This window comes from Trachemys scripta, chromosome 3 (genome assembly GCF_013100865.1).
Source record: "Trachemys scripta elegans isolate TJP31775 chromosome 3, CAS_Tse_1.0, whole genome shotgun sequence".
Taxonomy (NCBI): Eukaryota; Metazoa; Chordata; order Testudines; family Emydidae; genus Trachemys; species Trachemys scripta.
Genome location: NC_048300.1, coordinates 186,424,527 through 186,446,333, shown reverse-complemented (window position 1 = coordinate 186,446,333; position 21,807 = coordinate 186,424,527). Strand labels below are relative to the sequence as shown.

Sequence of the window (21,807 nt, the reverse complement as noted above, 5' to 3'; positions counted from 1 at the left end):
TGTCTGCATCTGAATAACCCAGAGGACTCTGAAAATTAAAATAAAATTGTTAAGAAGCAGATAAAATCATAATACTGCAGGTTAGGTATTTTATGGGTATTTTACTTTTCCCAGGTAAGATTTTTAGTTATTTTTCTTAAGGCACCCTAATATCTTCAGGAATGTACACCTGCAAATGTGCTCCCTAGTCACACTAAGACCCTAGTCATGCTAATTTACAGTTGTATTTAAAAACAGTTTTGGTAGGAGACCTCTATCACACTGTGGATTGAGAGTCTTAACTGAAGACTGTTAGAAATATATTGTTCTTTTAAAAAGCAAAGCACTACAGTCTTACTTCCTTGGTGATGTACAGCTTCCTTTTTAGACAAAAATACCTGCCTGTGCTGGTCAGTTAAACCATACTAAACCTGCCAATAACAGTTATAGCTAGCTACTGATGTGGACATGGTGTACTTTATATTGGTATTAAAAAAATTAGCATCAGTTCTTCTTTAGATGTGAATCCAGATTTAAATAATTCTCCTCCCTCCCCTAAAAATGCTTCAAGAATTTTATAAACAGCATATTCAGATTATTCTTTTGAGATGTTGGGCATAGAAGATTACCCTCCATATATTTCTCATGTGTCTTGTATCTTTTTCTGCTTAACTGCACTAAGCTCCTTTGATCCACAGACTGTATATTTTGAACTCTTTTTCTTGGACAAGTGTTGGAACAACAAGTCGAAGAGCAGATCTGTTGCATCCTGAAGAGAAAATAGTGCTGTAGTGTACTCCATGGTATTTGCTGCATTATCAGGAAGACAGATATCTCTCTTGCTTTATGGTGGGCTTTCCAGTGTTAATTTGTGCTTGTGAGAAAGAATAGAAGGAGATTTTTGTACATGGTTAGGCTTCCAAGAGATACATCCAGAATAGAAGATTCAGAATCAAAATAAAGATTCTGGCAATAGAATAGGGAAAAACAACAAAATCCGAGATTTCAAATAAGGGCTTGTCTATTCTACAAATACTTTGCCGGTATAGCCATACTAGTGTCGCTATGCCAACACAGCCCTCTAGCATAGAAATGGCATATATCAACAGAAGGAGGTTTTTCTGCCAGCATAGCTAAACCAGCACTATGCCACTTTTCTGGTGGCATAATTGCATCTACACTGGGGGTATTGCTGGCATAGCAGTGTTGACTAGAGGTGTGATTTTTTTTTTTTTTTTTTTTTTTTTGTACACTACTAACTGACATAGCTATGTCAATAAAACTTTGTAGTGTAGACTAAACCTAAATGTTTTTCTTTGAGCTAGCTCTGTCTGCTTGTAAGGATAAGCCAAGAATAGTTAAGCTAGTGAAAAATGCCATCACTATACCTACTGGCAGGCAAACTAACCGTATCACTTCATATACTTTCGTTGTGTGTGTGTGTAATTGGTTCCTGTTGCTTGGCTTATGTTTAGGCTCTCATTTGATCCACACCATTAGCTTGTTTTTTGCTTTCTTAACAATTCCTAGTTTGTCCAGGTATCACCTGTGACTAAGGAAATATCCATTTTATACTTAAGTAAGGAGAACCACTTTTCATTCTGTTCTTGAGCTAGCCAGTAATTCTGAGTAGCTTATTCTTCCCCACTTTTTTTGTTGAACCACTCTGCCCCAATTGGATCACTCCAAATATTTAAGAAAATGAAGAGAGATATCAAGGCCTTCATTCAATAAATCAACTTCTAATTTAGGTAGGTTTCCTGTTGCCATTATGCGCCAGTTAAAATAATTACAACTCTGTAAATCAGTATAATAGCAGGAAATTGAGCAGCTGGTTTAAAAGTGATACTGTTAAATGAATCCTTCCCACTACCCCCAATAACTACGTGCTTAAGAAGATATTTGTGCTTTCTTAATATAGTTCTGATAATTGTGCAACCTAGACAGCAGACTGATCAATATGTCATAAAGCTAGTATTTTCCACTTAAAACTATTACCTGCTTCAGGAAAATCCCTCTGCCACAAAGTTATGGTTGTTGAGGTACCCCATCATTTTTTTTATCATTATTTACATTTTTTTAGCATCCATCCTAGACTCAGCTACTTAATACAGTAGTTCATATCAACATTTATAGCCTGTAGCACACTTAATGGACTACCAATAAAAATTAAAAATAAAATTGGCCTCCCAGTAATAGTGTAGACATCCTATTTAGGATATTATTTCTCTTAGTCCAGAGTGTTCATTATTCCAAGTTAATACGTTGCCAGTATGTATTACATTTCCTTTGTAAATCAATTAGATAGCAACCTCCGGAGTTTGTGTTCTTGCTGATTGATTTTGCACTGTCCATTCACTTCTTCTCCAACACTTCCCCTTTCAATTATGTTGCTCTTTTAGGAGTGGGGTGTCTGAACCACGGCTTCCAGAATATTTATCAACCTGCTTGTAAATGAACTGGTGTGATCTAACTATTTAACTAATTAATCATTCCTGCCTAATAGCAGTTTTTTGCTAGTTTTTTTTCTGGAAATATTTGTATGTGATTGATTCAAATAGAAATTAAATATTAGGAAAGCATATGCTATGTAAGTTTCACATAGAATAAGAACAAGTAAAAATATTTTGAGTGAAGAAATTACTTTTTTCTTATATTCTAATTCTAGCTTTTTTCTTACCTCTTCTCTCCTTCAGTCTCCTCTTCATTTCCTCACTTCAAAACTACAGTAAGTGTTGGGAACTGGTGGAGAAACTGCAGTTGATTAGGTCAGGCTGGGAAAACAGAATTGCTGCTGTAATATTATGATTGGTCAGGTGATCTGTTTACAAGAATGTATCAGTTCTGTTATTTAAACCTACTGAGGTCCAACTTTTCCTGTTTTCATCATGTGTGATGCCTTATGCTCCAGACATTACACTTCTAATCAAAAGGTTTCCGAGTTGGATTACAGTTGTTGTAAACTTCAGGCTTTGGTTTTATGCCAGCCTGTTCCCTTTACTGGTGTGAGATTGTTGATGACTTTTTTGTTAAGACATCTCCTTTACCAGCTTCATATTTTATGCCCTATGCTTGGAACATCTTAACAGTTAATGTTCGCCAAACAAAATTCCTTCTTCCAAAACACTTCAAGCAAATCCAACTTTGTGTGGAATATTCCAGTTGTAAAGGTAATTTTCTATTCTATGTTTGTTGTAACCTGCTTGTTACTTGATTATAATCTCTTCTGATTAGGGATTCTTTTCTTTGTTTGGCATACTTTATTACACAGCAGTGTGTCCCTCTGTGGTGTTACATAAAATGTTCTTTAGAAATTTCCAAGTTTTGTTGTAATTTAAAAGTTATCTAGAGTCATTTCTAACCTAGAAAGTCCAGTGTAGATCTAGTATCTTTCACTGAAATTGCACCATCAACTGAGAATAAGAGGAACTGCTGCATTATGAAGGATGCTAGGATGTAGTTATATGGTGACTAATGGATTACCAGACTTGGAATTTGTGAAAATAAACTAATATCCACTTTGATTTCTGAATAATATCCAAACCTTAGGGGCACTGTGACTGCATAGAGTCGGAGTTCTTTCTTAGTGGCCAGCATGTTTCTTACCCTCAGTCCCATGGAAACAGTTTTGTGGGGGTTTGTATCTGAGGAATTTGGGTCAGTGAGTGCCCTGGTTGGAAATGTGGGGATAGTAGAACTATTTGGCCCGCACTGCATTACCCCTTTACCCACCCAAATTCATGAGGGGGACTGGGCGCCTCTAGGCACTGCAATAATACAGGCAAATAAATACAGTAACTCCTCACTTAACGTCCTCACGCTTAACGTTGTTTCAAAGTTACATCACTGCTCAATGAGGGAACATGCTTGTTTCAAGTTGTGCAATGCTCCCTTATAACGTCTGTCTGGCTGCCTGCTCTGTCTGCTGCTTGTAAGATTCTGTGGGAGAGCAGCGACTTTACAAAGGAGCATTGCACAAGTTCCTCTTCTCCGCCTCCTCCCCCTCCCTGCGCCTTCCCCCTCCCTCCCAGAGCTGGGAAGCTCCGCGTCTCCGCTCCTTCTCCTCCCTCCCAGAAAGTCCAAAGCGCTGCCAAACAGCTATTTGGTGGCAGAGAAGCGCTGGGAGGGAGGGGGATGAGTGGGGAAGCGCCGCGTCTCCGCTCCTCTCCCTCCCTCCCAGAAAGTCCTAAGCATGAAGCGCTGGGAAGGAGCGGGGAAGCGCCACGTCTCCACTCCTCCCCCTCCCTCCCAGAAAGTCCTAAGCACCGCCAAACAGCTGTTTGCTGGCGTGTCCTTTCGTATTGTGGGAGACCCTTCCGCCCTCCCATGCTTTTGGGTTCAGAAATCTTTATGGCTGGTAAGACTCTGGCAGCCTGGCTCTAATGGAACTGTGCTACACAAGAGGGGGCATAGGGCCCAAGAGCTGATGCCGAGACATAAGAACTCTATCTGGATCCCTTTACATGTCTGCATTCTGAAGTCTGGTTGCTTCTGTATGAGGTGCAATTTCTCCCACATACTCAGGACTTTCAGGCATGGAGCACTTCCCTACCTGGATTATCACTTAAGGGTTTAGATTTGGTGCATCTTAGGTCTTGCATTTCAGAAAGCTGCTGTGTGATTGGATCTAGATACAATACAATAGTATGAGGTATGGCTGAAACATGGTATGGTCTTGTAATGCACACAGCTATAGCCTTGTTTGGCAGTACCATGTTGTAACGGGGACGCAAAACACACTAGCTTTCTGCAGTTAGATGGGATCTTAGAGACTGCCTCTCGCCTCATGGTTTTTAACCTGGCAGTTGAGAACAGGTGGGGTGCTTGAGTTGACAATAGCTTGACTTTTGTATATGGACGCTGGAGTTAGAGCATTCCCCAAGAGGGCCCTCTTGTTTGGAAATTGCTTTTGCTTTCCCCAGGCACACGTCCTCTCCAAAAAGTCTGAGGTGGTTAGACTTATGCAGCATTTCCAAGGCCTAGCTGTTTATTTAGGCTTTTTTCTCAGGGGTTGTTTGAGGGATTTATTTTATAGTTTGATGTTCTTCATAACCCTAAGGTTAAAAAACAAGCCAAAAAGATTTTTTGGTAGTATTGGGTAGGTGGAATGTCAGGCATTCCCCTCCCCGCCCCCCTTTTTAAAAATAAAGAGTGATCTGCAAAGGAGAGAACAAAATGAATCATTCAAGAGGATGGGTTTAATCAGTTAAAATTTTATACCCCAATCCTGCAATAAGATCCATACAGATCAACCCTGGTGTCCGTGCACAGCCCTATTGACTTTTACCCTATTGATTTCAGGTGGGTTCTTCATTCTCATCCTATTGCAGTATTTCAGCCTAGAGTTCTTTTCTAGCAGTTCTTAAAAGTACAGCTTTTATAGAACTTCATGTTCAGCTGGAAAGTTATAAATAGGGAGGAATTGTCCTCTGTTATTTCATTTTTAGTACCTAGGAAGAGACGTTGAAGGCAACCTAAAAATATACAAATTCATTTTAATTTTCTCATCCTCTTGGAAAAGTTTTCAGCCTTTCTTTTGCCTCCCTCTGTTCTTTCTTCAATTGATCCCTGGTATCACACTTGATAGATCAATGGATTCACCATCCATTTCTATATTAAAAAAAAGAATGTAAAGGGTCTTGTGATACTACTGTGAAGAGAGTTATATAAAAAACAGTTGTACTGTGTAATTCTTTCTTCACTAGGCAGTTATATAAGCAGTGTATAATGGGTTAACTTTGGTTTTCACTCATTTGGGGATGGATGATCTATCACAGTCAACATGTGGCTATGCAATGCACAAACCAACCAATGAAGGCAAATTCTTTATCTAAAATTAGCCCATTGTATAGCCTACATTATAAATATTGTGTCTAGAATATACATGTAGAGTACTGGTACAGAGTGATTCCTAACATTTTCCATTTAGTGCATAAGTGTGTAGTAAATACTCTATACTCTGCAAGGAAATTTTTTGAATGCTTCTGGAAGCAACTGCATGTTTTTTGCAACCAATAAAACAATCAGATATGCCAGAATAAGCAACACCATACAGAAAAAAAAGTTTCTGTACCTTTAATATTTTTGAAAATGTATTTGAACAGGTGTTTAATCACTGAAGGAGGGGGGCATAATAGTTACCTGAAATGTGATACAGAAATTAGAATATTAGAAGCATCTGAACACTGGGATGAGTAATTGCACTGCGGGATTCTGTTGTTGTTGGCTAGTGCTATTTCGTGAGTAGATTCTTTCCTGCCCTCCCCCCCAACCCCATTCTTAATTTTTTTTATTGCGTTTTTTTCATATTTTAACCTAATAAAATTGCCACTGTGTTATGCAGAATTTCACATCACATACCATTACTACAAAAATGTTTCCAGATTTAAAGCTTTTGTGGCTCCTTAGTGAACGGTAGTCAAAATGAAATGATTTTATCTGAAGCAATGCCGTGTGTATGTTGTCTTAATTTTTTATGGGTGTTCCCTATCTGTAAAACGGGGAAAGTGCCTAAGTTTGAGGAATGTTTTGAGAATTAGTTAATGTTTTGCAAATATAAAGAGCTAATAAATAAAATGTTAAATACTCTTGAAATGGGACCAGACTAGCAAAACAAAATGTGACAGGCAGCATTTTAACATTTCTTATTCTGAAAGTATGTTATATTAAGAACCGCTCTGATGATGATACTTTTTGTTTTTGATAATATAACAAAAATAATTGACTTTATAACAATTTTCAGTTTTATATGCTGGAAAATAGACTGCTGCATGATTTGATTAGAGCTAGTTATTTTACAGAATGAAGTATGCAGGGTCATTTCCACTAATCATGCTTTTGTAAGTTCTGTGGAAAGTTATTTATCCAATATTTGAACTACTGAATTTCAATATTGTTCTTTCTTTTATTAGCAGAAGTATTATTTTCAAGTATGTCAACTATAATTTTAATTTTGATAAATATTCAAGTAAATCATGGAAGTTTGGGCTGAAAAACATTTGTTAGGTTGTCTAGTCCATCCTCCTTCCAGTGAAGGATTGTTCTGAACAGTATATGTTCGTGTGTGTGTGTGTGTGTGTGTATCTTATGCAGTACACACAGTACAACGAATGCCATTTTCCTTTAAGAATGTGATTCTAGGTTCAAGACTGCACTGCATACCAAATAAAAATCTCCCACCTACAGAAATCTCCCACCTACTTCCAAATGCAAATTCAGTATGTTCAGTAGCAGCTTGAAGCCCTGCATTGTTTGCTTCCGGAAGTGTGAGCTGAAGAGGACAGACATTCCCTCTGCTCAGCAGGAGCACTAAACTGTGTTCTGCCCTTGTTGCATTATTAATGGGACAATGTTTTTATATTGCAGATGGCTAAGAGCTAGCAGAGCACATTCAGGACCATGATGGCTCAGTTTCCCACAGCCATGAATGGTAAGTAGCTTGGTCTGGGTTCATTTATGTGGGGTCGGAGAGTGCTTTTTTTGTCTTTATATTTAATATCAATAATATTAGTAATTAACTGATTGCAACATATGCCTCAATGTTTTTGTCAACTTGCTGTAGCATATTTACTGTTGCTTATAACTTCTGATGTATAGTCTATACTCTAGGAATTCAGCACAAGTTTGTACTGTAGTATAATTAAGCGTGCATGTATGCCTGGAGCATCTAGTAATTTTAGTTAATTGAAGGGGTTGTTACATGCCGAAACATGACTGTATTTTGAATACTGAATGACTTCAGATGAGGAATAAACTAAGTAACCATTAATTAACAGAATAGGTATTTGAGTTTGTATAATATGGCATAGGATTTTGATATGTTTTAATTTAGATATGGTAAATATTATTTAGTTTAAACTAAAATATTTCAATTAATTGATTATTCACAGTCAATACAGAATGTGCTCAAAATGTGCAGATAAATCTTAAATATTTTCCCTCTTGATTTTACGTTGTTATCGTGCAAAATAATGCAGAAGTTCATGTTTTTTTCAGTTTCCTTTCAAAGACATACTCCAGATAAAACTTTAAAAGATGCTCTGCAACTTCTGACTATGTGTTAGTCAGTTGAATCACTCTGTTTCTAAAGGGAATAGCCTGCCTTAAAGAAACACATTGCCAAATATGCTGAGAAATTGGAAGTTTTTATGCCATTTTACCTGGTGACTTCATTGCTATAATTGAAGCTCCCAAAAATGAAAAAGAATGGTTAGAGGCAAAACACGCTCTGTCTGCCAAGTGGGGGAAAATCTGACAGTTGCGTAAAAAATCTGCAATTTGTCTGGTTTGTTGTTTGAGTTGATAAATATAAGAAAGACTAAGAGTTTATGGTAGCTAATTTAGTTATACAGCCATGTTATGGATGTTTTCAATAAATGTGTAAAACCATTATACTGGTGAATAGCAACCATTATGGTGCTATTCACCAACACACTGTTATACTGTAAATGGCAACTGTAGCAGAATCCAGAAATAATGTTTCAGTATTGCTTTAAAAATTAGTATAATAGTAGAAGTTGGAACAAAATAAATCCATGTATTGCATACCTGAATTCTTAGGCAAAACAAGATGAGTACCACATTGTCTTTTCCACTTCATTGGACAGATGGGACAGAAACTTAGTGGAGTCCTGTTTTATTTTTCCTATTGTTGGGCTTTTTTTGTTTTTGTTTTTTATTTTTAAAGTGCTGATTCTTTGGCAGTATTCCCCACCCCAAATCCCATGGAAACCGTTCTTGTGATTCAGGGCTAGTTTATCTCCAGTCATTGTCCCCTTGCTGTCCCCTATGGTGAATCTCTGCCTAAAGTTAATGCAGTCTTGTGCTTTGTCTTCACACACCACCCCCATCCCTTCAGTCCACTTGGGCACTGGGAGAAGGCTGTAGGGGGCAGAGAAGCAGCACTCAGGCACAGAACCTCTGGATCTCAAAAAATTGCTGGTTTGGAGAGCTGAACAGCTTCTCAGTCTGTACCACAGCAAACTTTGCTCCCTCTCCCTTGCTCTCAAAGGAGGAACAATGCCAAGTAAACTTAAGGAGATTCACCTCAGAGAGTTTGCAGTCTGCTATGTGAAGTCTGTGCCTTTAGTTAAACCACTTCCTTGTGAAACACATCTGAGTGCATGTAGTTATGCATTCATATTGTTTAATCAAAATTAAGTGCAGTTGAAACAAGTTAGGTAGAGAGAGGTTTAAAATCCTACTGAGATTTCATGGTAAACATTGAACAACCTTTTCTGTAGAAACTATTCTGTTTATGTAGTCTGTATTCTTCTTCCCTGTTTTAAAATTACTAATGCTATTTCCATTAAAACAGGATTATCTGCTTCTACCATTTATTCTTCAATTGAAGTAATTTGTATTAAGCAGCTCATCCCAGATGAGTGCCAATAAAATCTCGGTTCCACACAAAAATGGCTGCTATATGAAAATAATTCAGAAGTTTAGATTGTTACAAGTAGTCTTGGTAGAAATAGATTAGAGGGAGAGGTGCAGGTGAACTGGTTAAAGGTGCATGACCTATGTAAGGTATTGTGTGTTTTGGAATTTATATCACACAGATCACCACGTAGTGATGAATGTCTGTTCTGGGCAAATAGTGAGGTCCATTGGATAAACTCTTGGACTCTGAGTTGGAGACCAGAGTTGTATTCTCAGCTCTGTCATTCACTCCCCTGTGAAACCATAGGCAAGTTACTTATTATTTGTATTGGGGTAGTGCCCACAGACTCCAATCATCCTTCCTGTCTACAGTTTGAAATCTGTAAAATGGGGATAACAATACACACTTCTGCAAAATGCTTTGAGATCTATAGATGAGAAGCAATACGGTGTGTGTGTGTGTGTGTGTGTTTAACTTCTCAGTAAGTAGAAACACCTAAACAGAGCCATACTTAGACTATGTCCCAATATCCAAATAGCTGAGAGTTTGACGTAAGCGCCGATCTGCGTCACACAACTGAGCCAATAAGAATCCAGCAGCACATGAGCCAGCAAGCAACAAATGTTCCCTTTTTATGCAAATACCCTTTACTAGTAGTAACAAAAGAAATCCAAATAATTTTCTCTAAGTATTATTATTTGTATTACCATAGCAGAATGTCTCGCTAATTTTCCTGTGTGCGATTGGTGACTCTTCAAGCAAAATTTTACAGCACTCTGACTTTAATTGGCTTTTATTTTGCTACTTATTTGCATAGGATGGAGGCAAGTCTAGTTTTAAAATGACTGTTAAAAGAGGAAGGCATTGATGAAGCCCATACGTAGTCTTGAGAAATACAGAATATGAAGCTTGTTCTTCTCAAATGTTCCCCCAATGAAGAGAGAGAGCTTTATGATGGAAGGCTGAAAGCCAAATCCTGTTGTTTATACTTATCGTCACAATTACAGGGTGAGATGAACTTTAGTCCTTGTTTAGTGCCTCTCAAGTCTATACCTTTGGGGACATGTTTCTCTACCTTCACTCCTCTCTGGTGAAACTGCGCAGTCCTACCACTCTTAGACTGAATCTCTGACCGGCAAACCCCCATTTACCATCTGCGTTAACCCAATTGGCTCAGCTGTTTGGCACCTATAAGCCCTTTTCCTCTGGGAGCCTGTGACAGTGGCTGATTAATGTGATTCAAAAGCAGCTTCTTCAAAACGAAGAATTATGTATTCATTCACCCAAAGATACATAGCAGTTAGAGACAAGGGTTAAAACATATTTAACTCCTATTTCTCCTTACCTAACCCTTAATTTTTCTTGGCAAGGTTTGGTAAGTTTCATTCAGCCCAGTTGTCTCAGTCTCTGGCCTGGGAGAAGCAGACTGCTGAGTTGTAGCACATCTTCTGTGATTCTCTCTGTAAGAGAGCCATCTCTACCAACTGCTGCCCATTCAAACCCTTTCTTCCCTAGGGCAGAATCTTTAAGGTTTTAGTAGTATCTCTTTTGATCGGGTATGTCTATGCTGCCCATGTTATAGCGCAGACACGCTTTATTGCCAGGGGAGAGTTCTCCCGGCAATTAAAAAAAACCCCAAACCACCCCGAACGAGTGGTGGTAGTTCCCGGTGATAAAGCGCTGTCTGTACTGGGTCTTTTCAGCACTAAAACTTAAAGTTTTAGCACTGAAAGTGGCAGTGTAAACACAGCCATCCTGGGTTTTGATCTAGGAAGAATAAACCTTCCCAGCCTAGCTGCAGCCAGGCCAGGGGTATACCCCAATTAATAGCTTCCCCATTGTTTCCTCAGGGACACTTGGTATTCTCTTGGCCTGTACCTTACCTCAATGATTCTCAGCCTTTTTTTAACCAGGGAGCCCTAAACTTCAATAGACAAACCTGCAGATCCCCCTTCATTATTTTGTTTCTCATTATTTGTTTCTTTCACGTTATTTTAGTAGTTATCACAAATATTACTATAGAGAAATTATTATTATGTGAACAGATCAACAAAAAACACAGCAAATTAAAATATTGACAGTTTACCTGATACTAATGATAAATTACAGCATTGCTAGGTGATATATGGGAGTATTAGAGGGGTGTATGTTTATTGGCAGAGGGTATTTGGGGGAGGGCTGGAGGAGGGCGTGTACTGGGATGGAGTATTTGGGGGGTGCTGGAGGGGTGTGTGTGTGTGTGTACTGGGAGGGGTATTGGGAGGGTGCTGGAGGGGTGTGTGTGTGTGTGTACTGGGAGGGGTATTAGAGGGATGCTGGAGGGGGTACCTGCAGCCTCTCACTCGAGGTGGGAGGCAGTGTTGCATTCCCTGTCATGGTGGCAGCGCGGCTGGTGCAGGTTTGGGACACAGCACCAGCCCATCAGTGCCTCCCTGCAGGCCTCTCCCCCTCCCCTGGCCCAGCCAGGCTCTGAGGCCCCACAAGAGGAGCTTGACATCTCCGCTTACCTGACGGGCCTGGGTGGGCAGGATCCAGCAGCTATGGCTGCAGGGGAGGGACCAGGGGCAACTGGAGAGGATAATGGGGGCTAGCCCAGCCTTGCATGGCAGGACTCTGGGAGGAAGCACCTCCTTCAACCCCTGATTCACTTCAGTGGGTGTTCTGCAAAGCTGGGAAGTGCTGGGACTGCAGCAGCAAGGAAGGAGAACTAGCTCCTTGTAGCGTGGTTGGGAGCCTCAGCCCACAGCCAGCCATCCTGCTGCTTCCTTCCTCCCCGCGCTGCACAGACACGTGGTGAGTGCAGCCGCTGGGGGAGCCGCTGCCTCCTCACTGCTTGGCGTTCTGGCAAGAGGCATCCTGAGGCCTTGCCCACCCCCACTGCTCTGTGGGGCAGAGTTTGCGGAAGCCCCACTGGATGTGTCTCCTCTAGAGTTGCCAGGCATCTGGTTTTCAATCGGCATACATGGTCAAAAAGGGACCTTGGCGGCTCTGGTCAGCACCGCTGACTGGGCCACTGAAAGTCCAGTCGGCGGCGCAGCAGGGTTAAGCAGGCTCCCTCTCTGCCCCAGCTCTGCGTGGCATGTCCCTGCTGTCCTTAGGTGCAGGGGCAGCCGGGGGACTCTGCGCACTGCCCGCACTCGGTGCGCCGGCTTCTCAGCTCCCGATTGGCCGCAGTTCCCAGCCAATGGAGTTGAGGAGGTGGCACCTGCAAGCGTGCAGAGCCCTCTGGCCGCCTCTGCACCTAAGAGCTGGAGGGACATGCCAGTTGCTTCCGGGAGCCACCTGAAGTAAGTGCAGCCTGGGCAGGGCCTCGGGGGAAGGAGGCAGGGCAAGAGGGTCCGTTTTTGTGAGATTGGAAGGTTGGCAACCCTAGTCTCCTTGGAAGGTAGAAAACGGGGGGGAAGGGGGCGTGGGCATGTGATCTTGCGTGTTTCTCCCCCCTTCCCCCCTGCATCGCCTTTGGGAGGGACCAATCAGTTCACAGACCCCCTTGATTATGCTAGCGGACCCCTAAGGATCCCTGGACCTGGGATTGAGAACCACTACCTTATCTTATTGTTGTTTCCTTTCCTGTTTGTTTTCCTCCAACAGCCTCCTTTGATTTAACTCCTTACATTCAGGGAGGATAATATCACACAGATAAACTGAGATGCATCTGATATTCATAAAATACACATAACTCATTCATTTTCCACACTTGTCCAACCCCATGACTTGAATTGGATTTTACTAATTGAAAATAGAGTTCAGTCTAATAATGTTAGCCTTACTTGGGTGTCCTGGAGACTAGCTGAGGCATGTCAATCTATTTAGAATCATCTGCTGCATTTGCCCTAAATGAGAATTATTCTCTCTCAGTAGTGGATAATAGCTGTTGCTTTCCAAAGCTGAGAAAAAGATACTTAAGTTTATCTGTAGATCCACCTGATTTTCTTATGCGTGCTTGTATTCGAAGTCCAGAGGCTGAAAGACGTTAGGTTCAACCTGGTATGTGTACCAATGTATTGAGGCAAGAGACAAGGAACAGAAAAAGTTAAATTTGATTTCAGAATAGTCTTGGTTTGTAAGCATTGTAGACTAGAATAATAACTACAGCTTTCAAAGGACAAATACTGTTTCTTGGTTCAGAATGGGCTTTCATAAAACAGTGTGGAATGAGTTTTCAAGTTATTTATTACCAATGTACACCTCTACCCCGCTATAAAGCGACCCGATATAACACTAATTCGGATATAACGCAGTAAAGCAGCGCCCTGGGGGAGTGGGGCTGCGCGCTCTGGCGGATCAAAGCAAGTTCGATAGAACGCGGTTTCACCTATAACGTGGTAAGATTTTTTGGCTCCCGAGGACAGCGTTATATCGGGGTAGAGTTGTATGTGAGAAATGGAAGAAAATGAACAAGGTTCTAATGGTAACAGTTTTATAGATGTTCTTGTTGCTACAAGAGAATGGAAAAACAAAACACTAATTCAATAAAAATGTGAACGCAGTTACATAAAAAGCAAAAAAAAAAAAAAAATTAGTTGGATTATAAACTCTTTGGGGAAAAAGATCATCTCTTTGCTCTGTGTTTATACAGTGCCACACTGGGGGCCCTAGCTGCAGGGCGCCACCACAATAGAAATTGTGTTCTGCCCTATAGATTAAAAAGTAATAAATTAGTGATAAATAAGAACCAACTTGGATTTGTCAAGAACAAATTGTGTCACGCCATACCAGTTTCCTTCTTTGACAGGGCACTGGCCAGTGTTCCCTCTAATTTTTCCCACACATGTGCAGAATGAATTTTGTTATGTGCACCAATATGGAGGTGATGTGTGACACACATCCATATTGATGCACATAACAAAATTCATGCGGCAGGAGCAGGACCGAGGGATTCGGAGTGGGGGGAGGGGGCGGCTCAGGGTTGGGGCCGAGGGTTGGTGTGTGGGGGGTGCGGGCTCTGGAGTGGGCCCAGGGATCCAGGGATGGGGGTTTTGGGTGCAGGAGCAGTCTCTGGGCTGGGGCAGGGAGTTGGGGTGCAGGAGGGGTGAGGGCTCTGGTTGGAGGTGTGGATGTGGGATGTGAGGTGCAGGCTGCCTGGGAGCTGCAGCAGGGAGAGAGGACTCCCCTCAGCTCTCTCTCCTCGCAGCAGCACCTGGCCTGGGGGGGGAGAGGCTCCTCTTCCCCAGCCGCAGCAAGTCCGGGGCAGGTCCGTGTTGGGGCTGGAGGAGGGGCGCCTGTCCCCTGGCCGTGGCAAGTCCAGGGCAGGTCCATGCTGGGGCTGGTGGGGAGAGGTGCCGCGGCAGATCTGTGTTGGGAGGAGGCATCACTCCCCGCCGCAGTCCGGAGCCCCTGCACAGAGCTTAATAGGCGGCTGCGCAGCCTAACGGGAACTTGGGGGGGATGGAGTAGATGTGATATACACCTCTACCCCGACATAACACGAATTTGGATATAACGCGGTAAAGCAGCGCTCTGGGGGGGGCGGGGCTGCGCACTCCGGTGGATCAAAGCAAGTTTGATATAACGCGGTTTCACCTATAATGTGGTAAGATTTTTTGGCTCCTGAGGACAGCGTTATATCAGGGTAGAGGTGTATCTTGATTTCAGTGAGGCTTTTAGTGCAATCCCACATGACATTCTCATAAACAAACTAGGGAAATGTGGTCTAGAATAGATGAAATTACTGTAATCTTGGTGCACAATTGGTTAAAAAACTATACTCAGAGTAATTATCAATATTTTGCTGTTAAACTGAGGGGAAAGTACCTAGTGGCATCTCTCAGAAGACTGTCCTTTGTCTGGTACTATTCAATATTTTCATTAATGATTTAGATAATGGAGTAGAAAATTTGCAGATGACACCAAGCTGGAAGGGGTTGCAAGCACTTTGGAGGACAGGATTAGGATTCAAAACAACCTTCACAAATTGGAACATTGGTCTGAAATCAACAAGATGAAATTCAGTAAAGACAATTGCAAAGTACTAGACTTAAAAAGGAAAAATCACATGCACAACTGCAAAATGGGGAATAACTAGCTAGGCAGTATACTGTACTGGAGAAAAGGATCAGAGAGTTAGAGTGGATCACAAATTCAATAGGAGTCAACTATGTGATGCAGTTGTGAAAAAGGCTAATCTGATGTGTATTAACAGGGGTGTTGTATGTAAGACATAGGAGGTAATTGTTCCACTCTACTTGGCACTGATGAGGTCTCAGCTGGAGTACTGTGTCCAGTTTTCGGGGCCACACTATAGGAAAGATGTGGATAAATTGGAGAGAGTCCAGAGGAGAGCAGCAAAAATGATAAAAGGTTTAGAAAAACCTCACCTATGAGGAAAAGTTTAAAAAAAAAAGGCATATTTAATCTTGAGAAAAGATGAGGGAAGGGGGACTTCACACCAGTCTTCAAATATGTTAAGGGCTGTTATAAACAGGATGGTGATCAATTGTTCTCCATGTCCACTGAAGATAGGATAAGAAGTAATAGGCTTAGTCTGCAGCAAGGGAGATTTATGTTAAATAGGAGATATTAGGAAAAACTTTCTTACTATAGGGATAGTTAAATATTGGAATAGGTTACCAAGGAAGGTTGTGGAATCCCAGTTATTGGAGGTTTTTAAGAACAGGGATTACACGAGCATCTGTCAAGGATGGCCTAGGCTTACTTGGTCCTGCCTCAACACAGGGGGCTGGACTAGATGGCCTCTCCAGGTGCCTTCCAGTCCTTCATTTCTCTAATTCTGTGGTTCTTTAATTAAATAAGTGCTTGCCATTGGGTGAGTACACCATTATGTAATCAGTTTTAAGAATGGGGAAAAGAAAGGGGGGAGAGTTGCATGTTGAAAATGGCAAAAGGCTAATGAAAAGTGCATATTTCTCAGAATAACAGTAAATGTTCTGTTGCTGTCAAAGAGACAAGGTGAGTGCCAAGGTAGATCAACTTCTGTTGGCTAAAGACAAGCTTTCAAGCTTACACGGAGCTCTCCTTCAAATCTGGGAAACTAACTCAGACTGTCACAGCTAAATACAAGGTGGAACAGAACTGTTGCTATCAAGACATTTAGTTCTTTTGCCCAAGTCAGGAAAGAGAACTACATCTACAACTTCTGCATTCCAGTTATAGGCATGCTTTAATTAGACAGCACTAAATTTGTATTAGAGAATTCTGTGGTAAGAGAGGTTACAAACACAGATGAAGGAAAGTTTGGAACTAATAGGTTTGTCCCTTTAGCTCATGGAGCTGTAGATGGGAAAGACCTAGCTAATCATTCTCTGTGGTATAATAAATTACTCAGATTGTAAGCTCTTTGAGGGACCATCTTTTTGTTCTCTGTTTGTACAGCACCTACCATAAAGGGCTCCTTGGTGCTGTGGTTATATAAATAATAATCTCTGGAGTCAGTACACAGGACAAGGCAGTGCGGTCAGGTAGTTGAAGCAGGGGACTGGAAGTTAGGATCTCATTCATTGGGCATGTCTATACTATAGTCAGAGACTATGTCTACAGTACAGTGGCATAGTTATGGTGCCGTACCTATGCTGCTGTAACCCTGTAATGTAGACACAGACTACAGCGACAGAAGGGGCTTTTCTGCACTATAGGAACTCCACTTCCCCGAGCATTCTTCTGTTGCCTTAGCAGTATCTATGCCGGGGGTTAGGTCAACATAACTATTGTATTCAGGGGAGGGGGGGATTTTTTTCACATCATTGACCACCATAGCTATGTCAACTTAAGTTTTAAGTGTAGCCCATGCCTCAGCCCATTCTCTTACATGTGTTTTTTGCCTAACGAAAGCCCCCTAGTATCCACACACACACTCCTCAAGGCACATGCATATTTGTGCCTTGAACCTATACTTGTTTACTTGGCTGGGGGGAGAGGGAATCCGGTAAAAGCTTGGACTGTGCTTTTGCTCAGACTAGAACCCATCCACTTTGCAGTGAGGATGCAGGCAAGATCATTTGAGTGCTGATAGTCCTCCAATGCCCTTCCCACAATTCCCTTTGAGAGACAGACAAGTTCTTCTGCAGTTGACACAATTGCTTGGGAAAGAATCCTAGAATGTCTCAGCACAAAGAACCATGGATTATGCCCCCTGACACACGTGGGCGAGTGCGAAAATAGTGAGGACACAGGTAGGACTTTGCTGTGGGAATGCTCATACTAAGGCTAGAATAACGCAAATGTTCAGTCCGGGATGCCAATTGTCCAAGCTAACTGTGGAATGTAGACATACCTGTTGTGTGGCTTCCGACAAGACACTGAGTCTCTCTCTGTACTGAAGTTTCTCCATCTGTAAAATGGGGATAATATTTAGTTAATTAACTTCATTGGGGTATTGTGAGGCTTAATAGTATGCTTTTTGAAGTTAAAAAGCATTCTATAATTACTGATTATCATGACTCACGTGGACCAGGAACTCACCTCCAATTTAGAATTATTATGTCTGGGGAATTAATTAAATTCGTAGCTTGCTGGAGTATAGTTTTAATTATAAATAGAGCTGAGTGGCAAAAAACAACATCTTACCATCAACAAAGAAATCACTTTTCTGAAAGTCTGAGAAATATGAAGACTTTTCTCAAATGGAAAGGCAAATGCTGTGACCCTGTTGCCACCAGTACAGGCTGCTGTGTAGCTACTCCTCCTCCAGGGAAGTAGCTGGCTACCAATAAGAGGCATTTTACATTTTCAAGACTCTTTGCTGCTAGGCTCCCAATTTCTTCTGCAGTCATGATTATTCTTTAGGGTGGATTTAATTTAAATCAAATTGATTTAAATCACTAGTCAAGAAGACGTGATTTAATCATGGTTTTCTACATAAAAGTGCATTCTTGTTGGTTGTTATAACCTTAATACATATTCTTCACAACTCAGAGAGAGATGTAGGTTTCATTTTTAGAAGGTACACACTACATTTTTAAACAGTGATTTATTTTGAAAACTTTTCAGATTAGTTTTACACCTATAACAGAAAATGAATGACTGGTTATTTCATTTACCAAAGGTAATTGAAGCAGATATTTATGAAGTCATTGGGAGGTGAACTATCTCCAATTCAACAGGTTAATCATTAATATTTGGTGGATTTTCTTGCCATGCTGTACTAGGAGGAGAACATCACCAGACAGACATTTAAATTGTTTTATTTAACTAAAACCACAACGTTAAGTATTCTGGACTTTTTTCTTCAACTGTAAACATGTAATATTTTAACAAAACAAAACAAGCATATGTCCCCTCGCTTCTCACATTTATCTCCAGACTTCTTCTCCTTGTTCAGATCTATTCCGCCCCCAACAATCTTCTGTTCATTGAACTTTTTGAAAATTTGCACTTTTAGAGAGAGGTAAAGGATTGATTTTGCAAAGGGACAATAGAGTTGCGGTCTGTTATTTCTTACCTCTATATATTATTTATTTATGGAGACACAAATCCACAGTTTGAGAACTGCAAGAGACACAAATCCAGTTTGAGAACTGCAAAACTAAGCATCTCTGATGGTATCTTCTAGACTGAGCATTGAGTCCCATTGGGTAGATAGATTAACCTAAATAATCTATACAGAAGCTCCTGGAACCCATAAAATTGGGTCCCTAATCAATAAACTATTGGAATTCATTTACAAAACTTAAACATTACATGAATATATTGTCTCATACTATAGAATTAGAATTTATAATCCATATTCCATGATGAGACATTATAACTCAAAGATATATCTTAATTAAAACTATCTTTAGATAGGTTTTTTTCCTCAAAAAGCATTTTATCAAATCCAATTTAAATAAAAAATATCCTTTTTATTTAAAAAAAAATCATTGATTTTATCTACCCTGTAAGTCCTCCCTGGTGTTTATGCCTCTGATGTATTTATAGAGAGCAGTCATATCTCTCCTCAGCCTTCTTTGGGTTAGGCCGGTGGCTCTCAACCTTTCCAGAGTACTCTACCCCTTTCAGGAGTCTGGTTGGTCTTGCATACCTCCAAATTTCACCTCACTTAAAAACTACTTGCTTACAAAATCAGACATAAAAATATAAAAGTGTCACAGCACACTATTACTGAAAAATTGCTGACTTTCTCATTTTACCATATAATTATAAAATAAATAAATTGGAATATAAATATTGTACTTACATTTCAGTGTATAGACAAGTCACTGTCTGTATGAAATTTTAGTTTGTACTGACTTTGGTAGTGCTTTTTATGTAGCCTGTTTTAAAGCTAGGCAAATATCTAGATGAGTTGATGTACCACCTGGAAGACTTCTGCATACCCCCCCGGTGGTACACGTACCCCTTGTTGAGAACCACTGGGTTAGGCTAAACAGACCAACTTAATTGTCTCCTCTCGCGCTGAACTTGTGAATAGAACTCTGCGCAGATAAAAAAATGTGTATCCGCATCCAGTCCACGATCCGCAAACATGGTCCGTGGATATAAAGTGGATATTTGCAGGACTCTACTTGTGAATGTGTTTGGGTTGGTCTGAACCATTTTGTTGTTGATTCTCAGTCAAGCCCATAGAAAAGCGAGCCCTTTTTCTGTTGCTAGGCAGCCTGCTTCAGAAGATAATTAAAACATATTGGTATAAGGGAAAAGGTTTGGGATGTTGCTTTTACAGTCATTTTCTGTACCTCTAGCCACTCTACCATGCAGTTTTTATGGTGCTTTATTGTCAGAGCCTTTAGGAACACAGATCTGTATTGGCCAGGCTAATAAACTGCTGCAAGCACAATACATACTACTTGTGTATGTTTCACACTCCTATATATTTAGAACCTGTAATGATTGCTTCTATAATTTTTGCTGCGGTCAGCAGGAATTGTTGTGGTTTGTACACTCTCTCTCTCCAGTATCTCACTATCCTTCTATTTGGTTAGCCATTACTCTCTCCATATTAAGCAGCAGAAGTAAAGAATTTAATGTAATAGACCAAGACAGTTGTGTTCCTAACAAGATGATGTTGTCAAAAAGGACCAACTCTCCTTGTTTATACACACAAGCAGAGTACGGTTTCCTGGGACAACAGGTGAATTGCGCTGTTAGGAGGTAGCGGATATCGAAGTGTAGGTTAACCTGGTGCTTATTGATTTTGGTGTGAGCCCTGGAAACTGGGAGGGCTTTTTGGAAAACAAAAGTGATAGAGATTGTGACCTTGTGCCCCATATTCTTCAGAGATATGCTTATGATATGAATATGGCATAACTAAGAAATGTTTTATCAAGATGGGTCACATGAGGTATCATTGGAAAGGTTATGATTTACTGAATGTGATTATCCTATTTTTAGGCCTGTATCATTTCTGTATCTGAAGTTAGGAATATTGACTCTAACAATTACAGCTGTGTTTTCACCTGGGGAAGGCCCACCAGACAGTGTGCAAACAGCCTGAATGGGTCATTAAGTGGAACAATAGGTCTTTGAAGATGCTAATCTCCCTCCTTCCTGAGAAGTTTTCTGGGATGCTGCTTTGGCACTGCAGGGTCAGGTGATCATGTCACCTGGTACTGGACACCATCTTGGGCTTCCAGTGTTTTTTCATTGAGGGGGTGGGGGTCAAACTGGAAAACAAAGGATTCCTATCCTATGCAAATCCTTTTTAAGGCTGGGAAGTGAGCTAATCTTGGTTCTTCTCCACTGGCTCCCTGCCCAAGAAGGAAGACTGCTGAAAACACCTGAAGAAACAAAGGAACTAAGCTGGGGCGGCCAGGGACTGAGCCCAGGCAAGAAAGGTCTAGCCTGTGAAAGGAATACCCGGAGATTTAAGCTGCAGGCAATGCAGTTACCTTCAAGAAACTCTGCAACCTGCATAAAACAACATTTAGGGTGATAATTTGCTACTATTAACCAGTTAATTTAGTGTATTTTGTTTCATTTGCTCAGTAATCTGCTTTGATGTGTGCGCTATCCATAATAATCACTTAAAATCTACCTTTTGTAGTTAATAAACTTTGGTTTTAGAATAAACAAAAAACGTTTGTATCATTCATAACTGGGGGGTGGAGGAGGAGACAAAAAGCTGAGCATATCTTTCTCCACATTGAGGGAGGGGGTGGATTTCATGAGCTTATGCTGTGTAGATTTTTATGCAGTGCAAGACCATATAATTTTGGGTTTGCATCCCAAAGGAGGTATGCACTTGAATGCTGGGCAATCCCCGAGCTGAGTCTTCCCACACACAGCTGATCTCAGTGTCTGTGTATCTTTCTGCAGCTGGGTGTGTCCCTGCATGTGTGTGTGTGTGCGCACGCACACTGCAGAAGGCTTGACGGCCTGGCACAGCAGGACAGGGTGTGGGAGCCCAGGCTTGTGGAACAGGCGGGCTCAGTGAGACCCCAGTATATCAGGTGGCACCCTGGGGAAGCGGGGGGGGGGGGGGGGGGCCTGTCACAGAGGTTTAAAGAGTCCAAAGAATTAAATACATTCCCAATTTTGAAATTGGAGCAGTA

General features: G+C 41.1%; 1 protein-coding gene across 1 annotated transcript in view; it reads left to right on the top strand.

Moving 5' to 3' along the window:
* ITSN2 (intersectin 2) overlaps window positions 1-21,807 on the top strand; it is a gene marked incomplete in the record, with an annotated part of 124,643 nt that overhangs the window by 6,988 nt on the left and 95,848 nt on the right. The window contains 1 exon segment of the mRNA XM_034766612.1: window positions 7,345-7,408. Coding sequence (XP_034622503.1) covers window positions 7,378-7,408 — 31 coding nt within the window.